The sequence below is a fragment of the Hydra viridissima genome, unplaced genomic scaffold (assembly GCF_058129835.1).
Source record: "Hydra viridissima isolate aposymbiotic clone 2 unplaced genomic scaffold, HvirCarnegie_v1 scaffold_10, whole genome shotgun sequence".
Taxonomy (NCBI): Eukaryota; Metazoa; Cnidaria; class Hydrozoa; order Anthoathecata; family Hydridae; genus Hydra; species Hydra viridissima.
This window is the reverse complement of record NW_028324309.1, coordinates 12386476-12406399: the sequence shown is the minus strand read 5'-3', so window position 1 is coordinate 12406399 and position 19924 is coordinate 12386476. Positions and strand designations below refer to the sequence as shown.

Below are 19924 nucleotides of genomic sequence, written 5' to 3'. Positions count from 1 at the left end.
TTAAAAGAATTGAAATAAAGTTAGATTTAAAAAAACTCAATAAAAAAAAAAAAAAAGAACGAAAATACCCGAGCGAAAATTTCGGTCCAATGATCGAGTAATTTTATTACCCGATTTTCGGGTACTTCTACGGGTAGTATTAAGGTAGTTTAAATCGAGTAATAACCGACCCTAAAGGTTGGGTATCGGGAAACTAAAGTTATTAAAATTACCCGTCTACGGATACCCGCGGGTGATCGGGTTGGGTTATCTCTCCCTATTAAACAGTAACTTCTAAAATTAATGTTTTAAATAAATGCATATGGGTAAGTAAAAATTAATCAAAAAATTTACATTTAAACTCAAATGAATTGGGCGCTACTGCAGTTTCTCCCTCCCCCCCCCCTTTTTTTTTTTTTTTTTTTTTTTTTAATGATTAGTTATGATATAAAATTTTATGCTGATTCAGAAGAATATAAAAACATAGACCTGAAAGTCAACAGAAAGTGCTCTAATTTGAAGTCAAAGTTTTAAAAAATCCCACTAAAAACTTGAGGAGACTTACGATTGTGATTAACCGAAGTAGCGTCAGTTTAATCGCGAACGAGGAAAATTTTGATCTTCCGAAAATCGATTAAATTAATTGTATTTTCGTAATAAAGGTCATTATTTGATTCGTAGCTTAAGTTTATATTCTAGTTAAAGGAATTAATTGAAAATTCAATTGTAATAATTTGTATCTTTTTGTCAGTTACGAAACTTCCGTTAACAATTTGCGTTGAAGTTCGTAAATAATGATTTGGGTCTTTTTACAAAAGGTGTTTTTTATATAATTTTATTTGTTAACAAAATTGTGCTCCACATACTAGATCAGTTTTCATTTTAAAAAAAGAGTTTTTAAAATCTTATTTTTGCTGGTATTTTTATTAGTATCGTTAGGTTTACTGAAGTTATTGAGATATTAATAATGAAATTCATTTTTTGTTATTTGTGTTTTAATCATTATTTACGATTCGTAAACGTAATATTCGTCAGTTACGAAATTTACCTACATTTTTTTCAACTAAGTTTCTACAGTCCTGCTGTCATTAACATGTCAAAATTCTCCATATGGCGATGGTTTGGTAAGGTCAGCGAGGGTGGTCAGGTTCCAATTGATGACTCGTAAGAGAAAGAAAACACCAAGGTCTCGAATTCAGAGGAAGAGATAGATAATGAAAGTAAAAAAGGAGCAATTGCTACTCAAAACACCTTTCAATCTCAGTACTCAGCAACAGAGGAGCATGTCAGAACACCAGCTAGGAAAAAACTTAGAAGATACGGCTTACCCAAGGTAGTCAAATGACAAGTTGTGGTTGTTGTTAGAAGATATATGTGCAAACAAGTTTAACATTTTTTGCATTGTTTAAAATTCTAAATATTTTTATGACAACTTCAGTAAAAGTGAAACTGTTCTAATGTATGTGTGTAATATTCTTTAATCGCACATTAGTAACGAATGGGTTTGTAGAAAAATCTTCGATAGTTGTAGTCGTAAGAATATTCAGTTTCGAAATTTTATGACAATTTAACGGGAAAGGATTGCAATAAAATAAATGATGGCTGTCATAGTTTTGACGAACCTTTCGAGCAAATTACTTGAAGTTGCGAATTAATTGAATCAGTTACTCGTCGGAATTTCAATATTACAATTTTATTAATACCGTTAATCATTGCGTTCGGTTAATTTTACGAACGCACGTCATTTTATTCTTTAATCGTTACGCTCGGAAAAACTTTGTAAGTCTTTCCTCTACTAAAAACCCTAATTGCCATTTTGAGAATAACAAGCTAATGATCTTTTAGCTTACAAAAGCAACATATCGATGGCTCCGCGCAAAATCTGACTATCTGCAATCTCCGCCAAAAACAAAATTGGCATATCTGCAATCTCCGCGTAAAACAAAATTGGACTATCTGCATTTTCCGCCAGCTTTATTTTTGAACTATCTGCATTCTCCGGGCGTTCAAAGTTTTTATTGCATGAAATTATGCGCCTTGTCAAAATGTGATTTCACTACAAATGGCAGATCTCATGAAATAAGTTGTTAATAAGAAGACAGTAATTGCATTATTTTCCATCTATTCCTGAGATATAAATCTGTTTAAGTTTTAACACAAAGTTTCACTTGCCACATTTGATTTTGTTTAGAAGTAATTATTTTAAATAGTTATGGCATATGGTATGTTAATGCAAATGAAAAATTTACAATATTTTTAGAACATCATTTTAGCAGCTAAAATAAGAACAGTCTGCATCTACTTTAATCTCAAGTCTGAACTTAGTAAGCGTATACACATCATGAATTGATCAAAGTGTAGCTGATCGCAAAACCAATTTTATGTATTCAAATTTAATTTGAAATTAAAATGCTGCTGGATTAAGAAAACGTTTTACAGTTTTACGAGGCTTATTCGAAACATTGTTTGGTGTTTTTCAAGTTTGTCTATTTTCAACAGAAAAAAAAAAAAAGTAGTGTTACTGTGTTATCTATATTATATAGGTATACTATATAACATATAGCAGTCAGTCATGTTTTGGTTAAATGTGAAAATAACAAGTTGGTTTGTTTAGCTTACAAAATTAATTAATTCAAGTGTATTATTGCTATCGTCAAATAAAATATGTTAGATCTTAAAAATATGTTAGGACAACAAAATTATAGATGTTTTTAGATAAGTTGTGTTTGTATGTTAAATTATAATTTCTAAAGTTAAAAGTTACCTAAATGCGACTATAATTTAAATTCAAGTAATTAATATTGTCTATTACAAATGTGATAATTTATTATATTGGGTATACTGTAAAAGTAATAAAAGCCTGATATTCAGATCAATGTGCAAGTTAAGGATATGTTTATTTAAAACAGCAGTTTTTTGTTATTTTGTAATTATTCTTTTATAGAAAAAATACAGCTATTTTTGATTGTATCATAGTTATTACTATCATAGTAAAAAAATTACAACCCTTTTTTATATATCATTACATCCCAAAGTCTTGGATATGTAAAAATTATCAAATATAATTGGACCAAAATTGTTTGATCATCACTGCAGTTGAGGTGACATCTGATTAAACCAATGTTTAATGGTTTAGAGCTCAAATCCAACTGAACCTTAGGTTCAGTTTGATTTTGATCCTAATTATTGATAAACCAAGTTTAAGAAAAGTTGGAAACCATAATGTTTAATACTCAGGCATGAGTTTTTAACTAGTTTGTGTTCAGTTAAGTGGCATCTCCAAAAAAGAATGGTTTTAAGTAGACAACAAAGAAAACTCCACATAGTTTGATTGCTTAATGAACAAAAATAGCTTAATAACAATAATTTTGTTAGTTATGATCAAGGTTACAATATATATATATATATGTGTGTGTGTGTGTGTGTGTGTGTGTGTGTGTGTGTGTGTGTGTGTGTGTGTATACGTGTATATATAAATATATGTATACATATATATATATATATATATATATATATATATATATATATATATATATATATATATATATTTATATATATATATGTATATATAAATATATGTATGTATATATATATATACATATATATACATACATATATTTATATATACACGTATAGTATATATATATACATACATATATTTATATATACACAAAATTATTGTGATATGTGTGTGTATATATATATATATATATATATATATATATATATATATATATATATATATATATATATATAATTAGCAAAAATACTTATCTAATTTTTTCTTTGACAGCTTGTTTTACCATCAGTAGGTTCATCAGGAAGTCTGATGAACCTAGTGATGGTGAAAGATAAGTTTATAAATATATAAGGTTAATATATAACATGTTAACTAATGATTAATTTGTTAACCTTCCTGATTACTTATTGATGGTGAAACAAGTTGTGGAAGAAAAAATTATTACTGCTCTGCTCTTTAAGACCATTGAGCACTCTATTTATAGAATACACTAACATAGTTTATATATATATATATATATATATATATATATATATATATATATATATATATATATATATATATATATATATATATATATATATACACACAGGGTGTCTGCCAATATTATAAGTTGGATTTCCCTAGCTTTTCCCTAATATTTACCTATTTCTCGTTTAGAAAAATGCTCTTCAACTGCAAAAATATAAACAATAATACAACCCACATTAAATATATCAAGAGAAGTTCATAAAACTATCTGCCAAATAAACTTTTAGATTACGTGAACTATATACAACTTATTTAAGTTATATAAGTTTGATAAAGACTCATCTTTCCTGATTTTTTTAAAATTTAACCTAATTTCTCTGATAATCCCCTGATTTTTTTGAAGATATCCGAATTCCCTGGCATTTCCCTGATTTCGCAGACATCCTGTATATATTTATATGCAGATCTTGTGTATAAAGACCACTTAGCAACATTGCAACATAACATAACAAGAATTTAATTTGATCTAAACTTATTAGTCACAACAACAAGGCTAAATAAAATTGACAAAGTATGTATGATGAATTTAGCAATTAGTATGTAACATAACAATGTTTTGTTACATATGCTATATTATTATTAACAATAACATAAGTTATTTTTAACATATTTATCTTAACTAAAACTACTTGATTACTCACAAACTTAATCAAGTTATGATCAAGGTTTTGTCGCTATTAATAAATGTTTAAATAATCGCTATTTAAAAAATTGTAGAATTTTATAAAAAACTTCAAATATTTAAAGAAACACCACCAAAAATTTATGCACCCGAAAAACGCAGATAGTCCAAAAATGTATCTGGCAAAAATGCAGATAGTCCAATTTTGTTTTACGCGGAGATTGCAGATATGCCAATTTTGTTTTTGGCGGAGATAGCAGATAGTCCGATTTTGCGCGATATTAATAACATGGTTTTTACGTTAAAAAAGTCGTTAAAATATGTTTATCTTGCGCAATTTCTTGTGGGTATGAAAATAGCCGTTTTTTGGTTTGTTAGAGAATAAATTATAATCCAAGTCATGCACTTTTGTAATAAATTTTAAAAAAGAATTTAACAGTTTTGTTTCCTAATAGAAGAATTTTTGAAATTTAGTTTATAATTTTTTTATCACATTTAAAATTCACAAAATATAACCCTCAAACAATACGATAACAATTATTCATCAATTTGTCTACATTCTCACATTCGGCGCTACTCGACTTTCTCCCCCCCCTCCCCTAATTTTATGATTGATTCTGATAGAAAATTTTATGCTGATTAAGAATCGCATAAAAACATGGGTCTCAAAATCAATGGAAAGTGCTCTAATTTGAAGTTGAAAGTACAAAATTATACGACAAATCCCTAATTTCGCCATCTTGAATAAACTTATTTTACGGCTGATTTTGTTCTCAAAAGCAAAACATTGGCAGTTTTTATTATAAAAAAATGTTTTTTTGAATTATTGTAGGCGCGAAAGTTCTTTCGAGTGTAATTAGATTTACAAACGAGTATAAGATATCTTACTCTTGTGAAACGTGATTCTTTCTTGAAAATTTTATTTTTATAAAAGAATTTAGGACTTTTTTTTAAATAAAAATTTGCTTCGTTGTTTTTAAGTAAAAAGTATTAGTAAAGATGAACTTTCATTGAATAATAAAAATGGAATTCTTTCATCTTTTTTGCAAAAAATTTTCTTAATGAAATTGTGTGGCTATGAAAGTAGCCGTTTTTAATTAGCAAGATCCTTGACAACAGGGCTATTGCGTTTGTTTGTTGGTTTTTGAAGAGCTATGACATGTTGATAAATGAAGAAACAGAATAATTATTTTGAAACATTCCCTTTTCGTATGACGGACAAAATGAAAATAAATTTTTACGGAAGGTAAACTTGAAGTGTTAAAAAAAAAAGTTTATAGTTTTAAATATATATACTTTGTTAATAAACAATTCTAATTGTTTTAAAATTCATTATAGTACATAATCAATAACAGAATTTTTCAACTTATTCCATAAAAACTTTAAAAGATATTCTAGACAACAAAGTAAGAGTCCTAGTTAAAGCATAATGGCGTGATAATTTTAAAGCGAATGAATTCTCACGTTCTTTTATTCGAAGTCTTCATTATGATAAAATAAAAACAAGGCCGTGGATACATTGAAATGATAACTTTTAGACAAAAAAAATCACTATTCAAGATGGCGAATATTAGGGATTTGTCGTATAATTTTGTACTTTCAACTTCAAATTAGAGCACTTTCCATTGATTTTTAAACCCATGTTTTTATACGATTCTTAATCAGCATGAAATTCTCTATCAGAATCAATCATAAATTTAGGGGGGGGGGGGAGAAAGTCGATTAGCGCCCTCACATTCTACATTCAACCTTTATTTGAAATCTTCAATTAATTTCATTTCGTTATAACGAAATAAAGAGTTGATGGAATAACAGACTCAGACTGGCACTACAGCTTACTGGCGCCACTCAAGACTGAAATGGTGACGAATTGGTGCCGTTAAAAACTAAATCTGCAAAAAAACTAGCCCTGAAAAAAATAGTGCCACAAAAAATCTTCGTCGTATTATTTTAGACAGGGGAGAATTTTTTTAAAATAATTTTGATTGCATAATAATGCATTTAAATATCTTGCCTCTGGTGCCAAGCCCTAGTTTCAGACTTCTCAAATTCGAGACTCGGGTTCAGAAAACCCGGGTTCCGGGATCGGGAAAACCCCAGGTAGATACGTTGAAAAATAATGTTTTATTTATTTTAAATCCATAAATTGTTTTTTGGTGCTGCTCTGTCTTAAGTACTCTATTTATTTTCATGGGTTTTTGATACCCATTGATATTTTATAATAATTTTTGCAAAATAATGTTTTATTTATTTTAAATGCATAAATTGTTTTTTGGTTGACTGCTCTGTCTTACACACTTTTTTTATTTTCATAGGTTTTTGATACCTATTGATATTTTATGATAACTATTAAAATTATTTTTAAAATTTGCTATAAACTTATAAGTTACAATTTCATTCTTTGTTGCATTTTTTTAGAACTTAAGGCCACTGAGGAGGTTGAAAAGCTAAGCAGGATGTTGACTGCCGTGGAAATCGCAGTGGATTTATTCTCAAAATGACGAACCAAATTTCCACAGGAACTTTTTGTTTCCTTCAAAGCTAACTTTGTATTTTGAAGATTTCTTCACAACAGAAAGCCAACTTTGCTAATCCTTAATAAAACTATGCAAAAATCATGTTTATAGAAATTTTTGCTGATAGAATTTTGGTATTAGATTTAACAAAACCTTTTTGCTTTTGCTTTCAGATTAAAGTTTAAAGATTTTGATGAATATTTTTTATTTCTTTTAGTTTTAATACATGTGATTATCGGAAAATATGATTTCGGAAAATTTCACAGCACCTAATTCCACAAGCCTGGATTTTTCTAGAAAGCACACTGTTCGAGTCTTTTTACAGTCAGGTTTCAGGTTTTGGTTAATGCAATAAAATAATTTTTGTTATTACAACTTTTCATGCAATTTGAAGATTTCTCTTGATTTAACAAAACAGGTGCAGCAAGTCTAACAAGAAAAAAAATAAAAATAGATGAAGAAAGATAAAGTTTTGATAAAACTGAAAAACTCAAGCGTTAAATAACTTAATCAACCTTTGTCATCATGAAGAAAGAGCATTGATCAGATTTTTTTCAAAAGAAAAACTTTACCGTGCTAAAAAACAATTAATAAAAAAAATTTCCGTTCCTGGAACAAGAAGATACCCTTGAAACAGCTAAATATAAGTCAGATTGCTCACTCGTATAAAAAACTTACGAAAACATGAAGCTTTTTTTTTAGGAGAAGTTTAAAAAATGAACTTAAAAAGGGAATTCAAAAGTGGATACACTACTGACGTACCAGTTGGATGCACAAAATACTGTTACTTTCTCTGTGACTGAAAGTGTGTTGCAAGAGCTTCTTGCAATCGAAAAGTTATTGTTATGTTTCTGTTCCTGGTCAATAAAACTCATCAGCCGTCAGTTGATCCAAAGTGTATGACGTTGGGTAGCATGAAAAGCTTTTTAAAAGCAATTATTTCGACAAAAGTTTTTTTTTATTGAAAGCAAAATCTAAGAGATCAGGAAAGATTTTTGTTGGCTTTCATGTTAAAGAGGTTGTGAGAGCTTGTGAGAGCTTGTGAGAGATTGTGAGAGATTGATATTTCCATCATCAACAAAATCAAGCAGAGAAAAGAGCGAAACGAGTTTATCAGGAAATATCTGCGATGAAAAGACGTGGTGGAGGGAAACGTTGACTGGTTTGGTTGCTGCTGCAGCATTTAAACAAATGTTTAAAATGTATTTATTAAGTATAAAATTTGATGTAATAAGTCGTTTTCTACAAAGATGCAAAGAGCATCAATTTTCTCTATAAACAAACGCGGTGACAAAGTTCTGAGCGCAATTGAAATCAGCTTAATAAAATAAGAAAATTAAAAAAAGGAACATTTTGCTGAGCAGCGTTATAGTTATAAGTCTTTTGATAATCAACGTAACAACCATTTTGTTAAAGGCAACTCATAAGTTTATTTATCAACAAATTCTGAGGCTTTAGTAAACTTAATAATTAAGTTGTTTTTGGATGCAGCCAAATCACACACCTGAATGTTCGCATCGATATCAAGCGTAAAAAAAAGTGCTTCTTCCAAATTAGTTTTTAAAACTTGAAGTCTGGATATTTAATTCTGCATCAGTCTTACACAAAATATTTGAGCGCTTTTTGTTTAGACGTTTAAGTCGAACTTCCAAACAATTCAAAACACAGGAACTAAAGATGCGTTGGGAATAATTTTTTGACTCAACCGGACATTAAATCTACAAATCCATGCGCAGTGCATCACCATTGCAATCGCATGCTTAAAAAAGTTAACTTTTTATATTAAATTGCGGCAAGGAACTACGATAGTTTACCGTAATAAAGTTTTTACTGAAATGAGACCGAAGAAAATGCTGATATTGTCTTGTTAACTTCATTCCCCAAATACGACAAAAAAAAAACTATTATAACTTAACTAACTTCTTTCCTAGTTCCAGGCTGTTTTTTTTAACTTTGATAAAACTTCTTTATTTTCGTTTGTCTTTACATTTTTAAGGCGCACTTCGCACTAAAATTCATCAGTTAAAACAAAGTTAAAAAATTTGTAATTTTCACTGAAAAAAATCATTCCGCATTTAGTTTTTGTTTTGAACAGATTTCGTTTCATAGTTTCTTGTGCACTAAGGCGTTCTACTGTGCACCTCACAGCTCATGCGCAGCAGGAACCTTTCTGAAAAAATCACTGAAAATTAACGTGCGCACTCAACTGCAAACAAACACTCCGCGTGTTTCATTTGTTTGTGCTGAAGTACCAAAGGAAAATTATAATTTGATTTTGTTTTCATATAATGCACAAATTGAAAAATCACTCCGAACTCATTATGTTAATTATTAGCGAAGGTCATTACTAAAATGGAGCTCGAATTCTTTTTAATTGCCACAAGCTGATTGACACCAAATAATTATAAATTAGGAGAATCCTTCGATAATGTTTTTCTGCAAAAAAAAGCAATTGGTATTAATCACTTTTTTTATGGAATAATTCTTGCCAATTAATTAGCATAGTAGTGTGTGTAGCGGGTAGCACTGGAAGCAGCAAATCTTCATCAAGAACTGCAATTATTCTGCACCAACAACTGCAATTATTCTGCACCAACAACTGCAATTTTTTTAAAAAGATATTTAAATTTTATTAAATAAGCTAAAATCTGCTTTTCAGAAGGGAATTTTTTTTTTTTGTTCAAATCATAACTTTGTTGTTTATCAATTTAATTTTAAATTGTTTTAAACTAGTTTAAAGAAATCTTTCTTTTAACAAGAATAAGATGACGAGTTTTTAAACCTTTGGATTTAGAATCAAAAATGAAAAAACTGATAGTATGTTTATGCATCATATACGGACTTATAGGAAGCTATGCTCATTATACTGAAGAGGACGAGTCTGGATCAGGAAATGACGATAATGCCATTCTGACGAAAAAAAAAGGTACGTCGTAATGTAAATCAAACCTTAAACAGTAGCTGACAAAAATTTCATGAAAATTTCAATCTTCATGAGGTTTTTTTTGTTTACAAGCTATATGTTTTTTTGTTTACGAGCTATATGTTTTTTTGTTTACGAGCTATATGTTTTTTTGTTTACAAGCTATATGTTTTTTTGTTTACGAGCTATATGTTTTTTTTGTTTACGAGCTATATGTTTTTTTTGTTTACGAGCTATATGTTTTTTAGCGAACGCAACCAATGACGAGATTAACAAGAGTTTACGTTCAGGTCTGTATATTGCAAAAGTATTTTCTTATTGATCGTAATAAAACAAAATAGAAGGTTTTTCAGCAACTTATTTAATATAAAAAGCGCATGAAAATATCATTAGCAAGTCCATAAATTTTTTTTATTTATTAATATTTTAAAAATGTTAATGATAGTTTTTAACAAAAAGAGAGTAGTAAGTGAATAAAGGATTTGTATTTGGTGAGTACTTGTTTATACGTTTATTTTATCCTATTAGTTATATGAACTTTAATCAAATGTTATTTTGTCTCCGTTTTATTTGTCTCCTTCACCATCGAAGCTCCTTTTGCAATTCAACAGATTTTATGCTGTATAAGCTATTTGCAGAATATTAGATTCATGTGCATTAATAGGTATTCGGATTAAACGATCTCATAAGAAGGCGCACAAGTTAAGCGCAAAGTGGTTACCAATGGTGCGTAACATATGGCAGTACTGGCGTCACAGAGGTACTCCAATTCTCATCTGATTGGTCTGCCCAAACCTCTCGACTGGGTCAAAAAACCGCAACACTTATGCTTGCAGAACTTTTACACATTTAAACAAAATGATGACTCTGTGGAGAGGTTTGGTAAAACACGTGACCAAGAAAATGAGAAGAGTACTGTCTTTAAAATGTGAGATTTTAGCGAATACTTTCTTTTCCGTAGGAGAGTCAGTGTTTGATGTTGGAAGTGAAAACATAATGGCGCATTCTGGTTAGTTTTTATTGACGACATTAAATTACCATTTGACAAGTTCCACACAGTTCCACACGTTTATTCGACTTAAATTTAAAAGACAGTACGCTTCTTTTTTGCCTTGGCATTGTTGAAGAACATTTACTTCCCTTCTTACTAACTTTTAAAATACGCAACTTGTTTATTCGGTTTTTAATTATAATAGCCTAATTACATAAATGGGTATTATAGTTTTGCAAATTATGTAAATTTGTTTTTTTTTTAACATAGAAAACTTATTAAGGACAGACTGACGACGTTAAACGCTTGCTTTTGTGTTGCTTTTTATAGATTGTTGATTTGCTTTTGAGTTGCAGGATAAAATTGTTTTACCGATACGCGAATTTAATCAGATCCGGACTGTTACACTACATTATTTTGCTTGTGCCCTGTTTCGTAGTGGAAAATTTTGACCGCGCTTAAAAGATTGGAAGATTACTTAAGCCTTCTTCATGTGTATTTTCCCTTACAAAAATAGAAAAAATTTGTGTTTGCAGACCGAGACTGAGACATAAAATCGTGTTATCGAGCTATCCTCACGTATTCCCTATTTGATTAAAAAATTTTTCAATTGAACTTTTTTTATTTTCATGTTTTTCAGGCGCACGTCAAGTAATGCAGACAATTGCGACCAAGCTGGCCAGTCATACGAGTAATAAAATAACAAATCATTTTGGAAAAATGCTTCAGACTTCTATTTCTAAGGACGCTGACCTTTTAAAAAAAAGTTAGTTTGTGAGTTTTTTTTTTTATTATAACTATTACTTCTGTTTTTTTTTCTTTTTTTCTTTTTGGAGTAGAGATAGAGGTGGTAGGTTATTTTAAAATTGCATTTGCATTTTTTTATTTTTAAATAAAATAATAATAAACAACAGGGTTTTTTTTTGTTTAAAGCTGTTTCAGTGAAAACAGTTTTTAAAATTTTTTAGCGAACAAGCTCTCCTCCTTTGTAAAAGCATCACCAATTGGTCCGATGGAAACAATATCTGTTGTTGTGCAAGGTAATGCGTCGACAACTAGCAACTTCACTAAACTAAAAGGAGATGAAACAGAAGTCGTGAGACCGGAGAAAGCAGGCGTATTGAATTTCCAACAAGCTGCGACCGAAAGTAATGTGGACGATTCCATAAGGAAGCATAATTTAACGGGCATTGGTAAAGTTCAGAAAAAGAAGATGCATAAAAAGAAACACACAAAAAAACGAAAGTTTAGCAAGTCTAAAAAATCACAATTTCCGAAAATTATTCTTTATCAAGGGCCAATATCAAAGGCGTTAGAAAACATACTGACCGCAAGGAGTTCCTCAAATCAAGTTCAAAACCGAGTCGTTACACCGATGACATTTGAAGAAGCCACTGCAGATATCAAACGAAGCAATATTGCCCACGCCAAAGTATGAGTAAAATTTATTCCATTTTAATTAGCGTAGGATGAACATGCGGCTCTTTATCTTAGAACGTTTGGCCAATTCTCTAAATTTAAATTTTTAACGTAGAAAGAGGCTTCAAATAAATTTTTTTGTAACCCATACATATGTATGATAGTGACTATGTTATCCGGAAAATCCGGGAAGTATGTTCATTCTAATATGCAAATACACAACTTTTTTATGGGAAAATAAATTTCGTAGGTTCATCTAGATTGGAAATTTTGGATGCACAGCGGAAACAGGAGATTAAAAAAGAAGTTGAAAGATAAAAATATAAAAAAGAAGTTAAAAGATAATAATATAAAAATAATATAATAATAATAATAATTTAATATAATGTAAAAGTAGTAAACTGGGTTACTTTTTAGAAAGTATGTCAAACTTTTTATAGATGTTACAAATTTTTATAATATGTTGAATTATTGTTGTAAACTAGACAAATATGCTTACTACGAATCAGAGCTTTGAAAAGAATATCGAAGAAGATAGGCAAAATAAAAAATCAAAACTCCACAAAAAAGCGCCGAAAAAGTACACCATTAAAGGATACGCTGATTCATGGAAGGCAGACAAAAAATCGTTTGGAACAAAAAAATCAGCGAGTAACAAAAACACATTCTCAGTGGTTTATGATTTAAATGGTGGTAAATCAAATAATGACGAAAAACTGAAAGCTGGCTTTGGAACTAGTAAGATCTTTACGGAAAAATTAACTTTTATTATAAAGTTTTCGAACATAGAAACATTAATAAAAATGTAACGCGAACCTTTTCCTTTTCTTTTAAAGTACCAATATTCACGTTGAATCCTTTCGATGCCATCGGTGAGTTGTGAATATTTCTTTACGCTTTAATTATTTTTTGAAGTCTCAGTTAGGTCTAGCATTATTTGCATCAAATTGAAAAAAGGGAATCGACCAACATAGAGGTCTGATATACAGTTTTCGATGAGGTTCCTATGATATTTTTTTGTAAAATTTACAATTCATATTGTATAATACAGTAAATGCGTTCAGCATAAAGTGGCTTGTCAAATTTTTAGTGCGTAGCTGAACCGTGAGATTAAATATTTGTCTGGCTTTTATGTCGGTTTTTTCCCTATTGTTTAATGTCGTCGAATTGTCTTTTAGTTCGTTAATTTTTTAAATTTTAGTATAAGAATATTTAAAACTAACTAGCTATCAGATAGTTAAGAGTTTTTGACTTATTGTTCGGTTAAGTTATGATCTCTTAATCTCGTGAGTCATTATGCTTCGATAAACACACAATGCAAATGCAAATTTTTTAAATTTATGACGTTTATTTAAAGAAATTCCTCTGCTTTATAAGGAAATAATATGGAAGCATCAAACCCACCAAGCAATAAAGACCAAAATCTTACACCTGCTAATGCTTTTCCTCCGTTTCTGCCGCAACATCCAATTGTATCCAGTCCATTTCCAGACAATTTTGGGGTAAGTATACTAAATTCAAACAGCAAGCAGGATAAGCAAAAATCTTTAAAAGCTGAAAATGCTGCTGTCCAAAAACATTTGAATGAAAATGATAAAGATTTTCCAAATAATCAAAACTCCTTCAATGCACCAAGTAGCGAAATTGTTGATCAAGAGCAAGATGACCCTGACGATAATGATGACTTCGTTTCAGATAAAAATAGTACTGTTCTATCAGTAGGTTAGTTCTTACATGAGATTTTTTACACCTTTTAGAGATTTTTGATTTTGTTCGCAAAACTGTTGCTGAAAAAAAAAAAAAAAACTAAAGAAGAAAATAATGAAATAGTTAACAATTAAAATTATAATTTATTTTAAAAATATATTTTTTTTTATGTAGCAGCTACCCCTACTCTTCCCAAAGGTACAAACATTGATATGGAGCCGGTTCAAAACGAACCATTTAAAAATAACCCAGAAATACCACAGCCGGTAGTTAATGCTCCTGATCATGATCGGCCAGTAAATGCTCCTGATTTTGATCGGCCGGTAAACGAAGACAATAATAAAGATGATACCGAAGAAGAAAGTGAAGAGGATGAGGAGGAAGAAGATCCTCATTTACCATCTTCTGTAACAATGTTACCTATTCAACCAGCCAATGAAATAAATAAAGAATTACTTGAAAGAGTTCAAGCAAATTCTAGAGGATTAGAAACATTAAGTGGTGAAGTTTCAGATGTCAAAAACAGAGTTGGAGAACTGGCTGTTTCTTTGAATGACATGGAAAACGAACTGAAAAAAATTGAAAAGAAATTAATAGGTAGTTAAACTTTAATCAGTAATAAAAATGAAAATGAAAAATTAAAAAACTTGTTTACTCTATCCTCCTTTATTTTATATAGAAAAAAAAGCGAAAGAATCGTTTGTGAATTTTGCTGGCCCACTTACTCCATTGCAACAGCACAGCCCGTTTTTTGGTTCTCCAAGAGTTATTGAAATCATCAAAAAGCCAACATTTAAGTTGGTCAAAGAGCCTTTTTTTTTTAACCGCCCCTTACCTATTAACATCATGGAAGGTCCTGAGATACTTAATAACCAGCCTTCTTTCACAATGTTTAGCAGTATAAAGCAGAGAAAACCTTTTAATTTTCCTTTGGAAAGAAGAAAACCCAAAGTGTTAAAGGAAATATTTTTACCCTTGCCTCCTCCAGATTCAGCGGCTGCAAAAGATATAGAAGATGGTAAACCGATGCCAGGTCTTCCTTGGCCCATCAACCAAATTGTCTCAATGATGATGAGACAACTTGAAAAATCAACACAACGACCAGTTAAAATCCCAAAAGGTTTATTAAATTCTTTTATTTGTTTGTTATATATCAATTTAAATTACGTAACCATAGTTTTACATCAACTTACAATTTTTTAAAAAAACAAACAAAGGTTTTGGTTGCAGTGGATCGAAAAAATAAGAATAAAAAATCTGTAAGAGAAGATGTGTTTTTTATTTATATTTTGTGATAAAATATTGATTTAGTTCAACTTCATGTTACAAAACCGCTTCGGCAACCGTTACCATTACCAGATATTGATTACCCTCCGCGTGAACACGACATTGATCAATTAGAACTTGAACTAGGACGAATACCAATCACCAGATTAGGAGTTAAAGAAAATCAAAGACCTAAGATTGTTTTTTTCCCAAAAGAACAAAATATTGGAAAACCGTTTGAACTAACAGGAAAAGGTAAAAAATTATAATCATGGATAAAATGAAGCAACTTTTAATCTAAAATCTCATTCTAAAACGCCACAGAATTTGTGTTATGAAGACAAGTTTACTTTTTTTCGGTTTTGTTTATAGACTGCGACGAACCTTGCTTAAATGGTGGGTTTTGTACCGGTGGAAACACTTGCAAATGTCCAGTCCATTTTGTTGGGCCGAAGTGTGAACGAGGCATTCATCGATCGTTTACAGAATTAGTTGAAATTATTCCATCAGAAGAAGTAATCACACCAAAAAAGTCAAACTTATTTTCCTTCCCGTTGGGTTCGTCCACAAATGAAGATGAAGACTCATTCACAAAAGAGACAGTTGGTCAAGTTGACCAGAGAGAAGTTATAGATGCGTTATCAAAGTTCATTGATCAAATTCCTGTTCTTTCTGAGAAGAAGCGCAGCTCTATACCTCAAAAACCAATTTTAGAAGATGAAGTGCAGTTTTTAAAAAAGAAAAAATAAAACAAGAAAAATTAGGTTCATGAAATAAAACTTCACCAGCTTCCCAAAGTACGTTTGGTTTGGTAATTTTGATGATATTTATTGGAATTCTCGGTATAGAAAACGAATCTATTATTTTTTTAAAACTTCACACTTGTGATTATACCGGTATCTTCTCTCTATTTGTTCATTTGGGTTTTCTTTCAATATACAAAAAAACTGCTTTCATTAGCCGTTGGGACCTTGCAGTGTTTTTGTTTAATTTTGTAATTGCTGGTCAAAGTCTGTATAATTTTGGTTAAACAAATGTTTTGTAGATATTATGTTATTGTTAACTATTAACTTTTTTGTTCGGTGTTGAAACCGAGAAATAATTTTTTGTCATTTATTAAAACTAATTGGCGAAATATATTTATAAAGATAAAGTTCTTTTTCTTTCTCAAGCTGCTTGCTACTCCGGTCGGTAACTAGTAATTGGTAAAACGTCGGCTATTCCAAAATTGATGATATTTTACCAATTTGAGCCAATAGTTACCGAGTTGAATTTTAGTCTCGTGTAAATTAGAAGAGAGATTTTTTTTTTTTTTTTTTGTCATTTAAGAAAGTACGTACAGTAAAAAATCATAAGAGAAAAATTTTAAAATAGAAAATTAAACACAAAGAATAGCAAGATGTCAGAACATAAAGATACAAAAAAAGTCAGAGCGGATTTTCTGCTTCATAGACAAGAAAATGGTTTTTCTGATGTAAGCAGTATTGCTTTAAACATTTTAAATAAATCCTTTGTACATGATTTCAATGTTTGATTTTATTTCAGTAAACGGAGTGGGCTGGAAAATTGTACCTCTGATTGTGGCCTCGATTACAACAACGAGGTCAAGATTTTCAAAAGATAATTATTTCCCAATAAAAACTTTTTTTACATTTCGGAAATTTTTTGGGATTTGAGTAACATTATATTGGACTTACTGAGGAAATCTTCAAAAATAGATGGTATAAAGATAGGAATTCTTTTCGTTATGAAAGTAAGGCAAACTCCACTTTCTAAATTTGTATGGGAGTGCAAAAATAAAGGTTTAGAACCCATCCTTACATGGAACATCCTCAATCACGCAGAATCATTTAAACCTGGTGGCAAATACTGTAATTTGTACTTGACCGAAAAGTCAACATCATTACGTCATCACTATTATCATCGTCATCATTATCCACATCATTACGTTAAAACTGAGTTTGGTCAATAAACGAAACAAGCTGACATCAAAGTGCCGCCATGAAAATAAATTTTTAACAAAAAAACTTTAATACCATCATAGCAGACACTCCATAGCACTTTTTTCGCATTTTTTGTCGTTACGTTTTTTTTACTAGGGAGCTTAGGCAATTTTTATAGCCGATGTAAATCTTTTTTATTTAAAATGCATTGGATTCCTTAATATATTTTATTTTCAAAATGGTTTCAACCACTTCTGTAGCTTATTTAGTTCCAAAGATATTCGTGTTTTAATATTTTCAATTCATATACATTTTATGAAATATTTCCTTAAAGTTTCTCGTTAAACTTTTGGCGAAAAAAAAAAACTTTATTTTTTTTTTCTTGCGTAAAAAGTTGCGTTAACAATAAATATCTAAAGACGGGGGAAATTTATAAAATTTCCACTTAGAAAACAAAAAACCCACCCTATTAGACCGCCAAAAACAAACAAACAAACTGATTGACATAATAAATAAATAGTTGCAGAATCTATTTTTATGTGGGGACGAAAGAATTAGCTTAATTTACTTGTATATAAACAAAACTGAAACATTTAAAGTTAAATAACTTTATCAATTCTAAAGCAAAACGATGTTTCCAAAAAATTATTGTAGTGCAACCTTTTCTAAAAAAAATAACATCTGTATATACATATATACTATTTATTTTCATGGGTGGGTTTTCATTCTTCGACACCTACATAAAATCATTTGTTGCGTTTTTTGGACGAAGTTTTTCAAAAACGTTCGGTATATTTTTTTCCGCGATAAAATGTCACGTGACAAAACTCCCTAATAATACTAACAACAACAACAACAACAATAATAACAACAATAATAATAATAACAATAATAATAATGATAATAGTAATAATAATAATAATAATAATAATAATAATAATAATAATAATAATATATTCGCTCTACTTATACTACGCTGTATTGAGCACTCTTACTGGAAATATTATAATATTTCTACAATACTATATATATATATATATATATATATATATATATATATATATATATATATATATATATGTATGTATAAATTCTTACATTAACGTAATTAAATCTAATTTTTAATTAACTTTTTTAATTTAAAACTTGGAGAATTTTATTTTAACTAGTTTCTTATAGAATAGTGTAGATAAAACATTAAAATTAAAGCGAGCAGATGCAACTGTGGAACAATGAATAAAAATTATCGAACTATTGTAAATCACCCATTAATTGTACGTTTTCGACAACACTCGCTTGATGATTCCCCTCGAACTAAAAGGCCAAAAACTGCTCAGAATGAAGAAAGTGTGCAACGGTATACAAGAGAGTATACAGGATAATCCAGCATTTTTAGCACGTAGACGTTCAGCGCAACTTTATTATACGCAACAAATTTTAGCTACGCTGCAACTTTTTCTTAACTACTTACAACTTGTCAAAAGATTAAAAGCAACAAATTACTGGCAGCGGCTAAACTTGGAAATTTCAATATAGTAAATATCTAATATTATTTAATACCATTATCAAAATTACAGAACCGATTACTTTTCAGGGAAAAGCCGAAGAAAATCCTTATATTCTATGCAACATCGTATGCGATGAAACACATTTTTTTATTAAACGGCTGTCAATAAACAAAACTGTAGAACATGGAGAGCTGAGAATCCCAGGAACTCTTGTGCGTCAATTGTACCCTAAAAAGTGTACGATTTAGTATGAAGTATTGTCTGAAAGAATAATCGGTCCTTATGTTTTTGAGAATGAAGCGGGTGTTGCAGTTATTACAAAATGTGCTCGTTATCAAGCATTCGATAATTTTTTGAGACTGTCTCTGATAAACCACCCACAGCAATTGTTAAAACAAGATGGAGCCATGCATCAAGAGAAACAATGGTATTGTGACGGAATGTTTTTGATGAACGCATAATTTCAAGGGGTAACTTTAACTGGCCATCACGCTCCTCCAGATTTAGCTGTACCACATTTTTTCTTTAGAAATATTTTAAAAAAGTGTTTGCATGAAAAAACCCGAGTCCATACTTAAACTCAATAATTTAGATTAAGTTTTAGAAAATGCTTTAAAAAGAGCACAACGAAGCTCAAAATGAAAACCACTAAAAAGATCTTCTTTATCGCGCTGAGATAAAATTTTCATATTTTACACATTAATTTAAAACAGAATAATAAAATCAACTTTAAATGTAAAAGATAGTAGATTCCTCAAACCCCTCCGTTTCTTTTGCGCCCACCTGTATGCAATAATAAGGCAGTAAAATTTATATATAGATCAAGCTCCATGCTCAATGTTCACAAGGAATTATTAGTCCATAGGCTTCATAGGTAGAAAATAGTCATCAATAACTTAGTAACAATATTAACATTGTTCAAAGCTCCTTTTTTCCCCACAATCTCAAAAAGGCGTAATTTATCTTCGTTTATAATTTGATATACCACATAAAATCCTC

General features: G+C 29.9%; 1 protein-coding gene and 1 long non-coding RNA gene across 5 annotated transcripts; one reads left to right on the top strand and one right to left on the bottom strand.

Annotated features, from left to right (window-relative positions):
• Positions 1-8362: 8362 nt before the first annotated feature.
• LOC149883156 (uncharacterized) lies at positions 8363-9247 on the bottom strand. The gene is made up of 2 exons (XR_016456602.1): positions 9089-9247; positions 8363-8927 (listed from the first exon to the last, which is right to left on the bottom strand). It is a non-coding gene; the product is annotated as an uncharacterized LOC149883156 (long non-coding RNA).
• A 215-nt stretch (positions 9248-9462) lies between these two features.
• Positions 9463-16627, top strand: LOC145181059 (uncharacterized). Of its 4 annotated transcripts, XM_090100266.1 has the most exons (13): positions 9724-10094; positions 10340-10381; positions 10756-10851; positions 11053-11100; positions 11723-11848; positions 12051-12514; positions 12987-13239; positions 13338-13373; positions 13879-14223; positions 14383-14805; positions 14888-15328; positions 15520-15729; positions 15847-16627. In XM_090100266.1, exons 1-13 carry the CDS (start codon positions 9971-9973, stop codon positions 16221-16223), a joined length of 2985 nt encoding a protein of 994 aa, XP_089956392.1. In that variant the 5' UTR covers positions 9724-9970; the 3' UTR covers positions 16224-16627. The 4 variants fall into 4 exon arrangements, with proteins under 4 accessions (XP_089956395.1, XP_089956392.1, XP_089956394.1 ...); XM_090100268.1 differs by lacking the exon at positions 10756-10851; XM_090100267.1 differs by lacking the exon at positions 11053-11100.
• The last annotated feature ends 3297 nt before the right edge of the window (positions 16628-19924 follow it).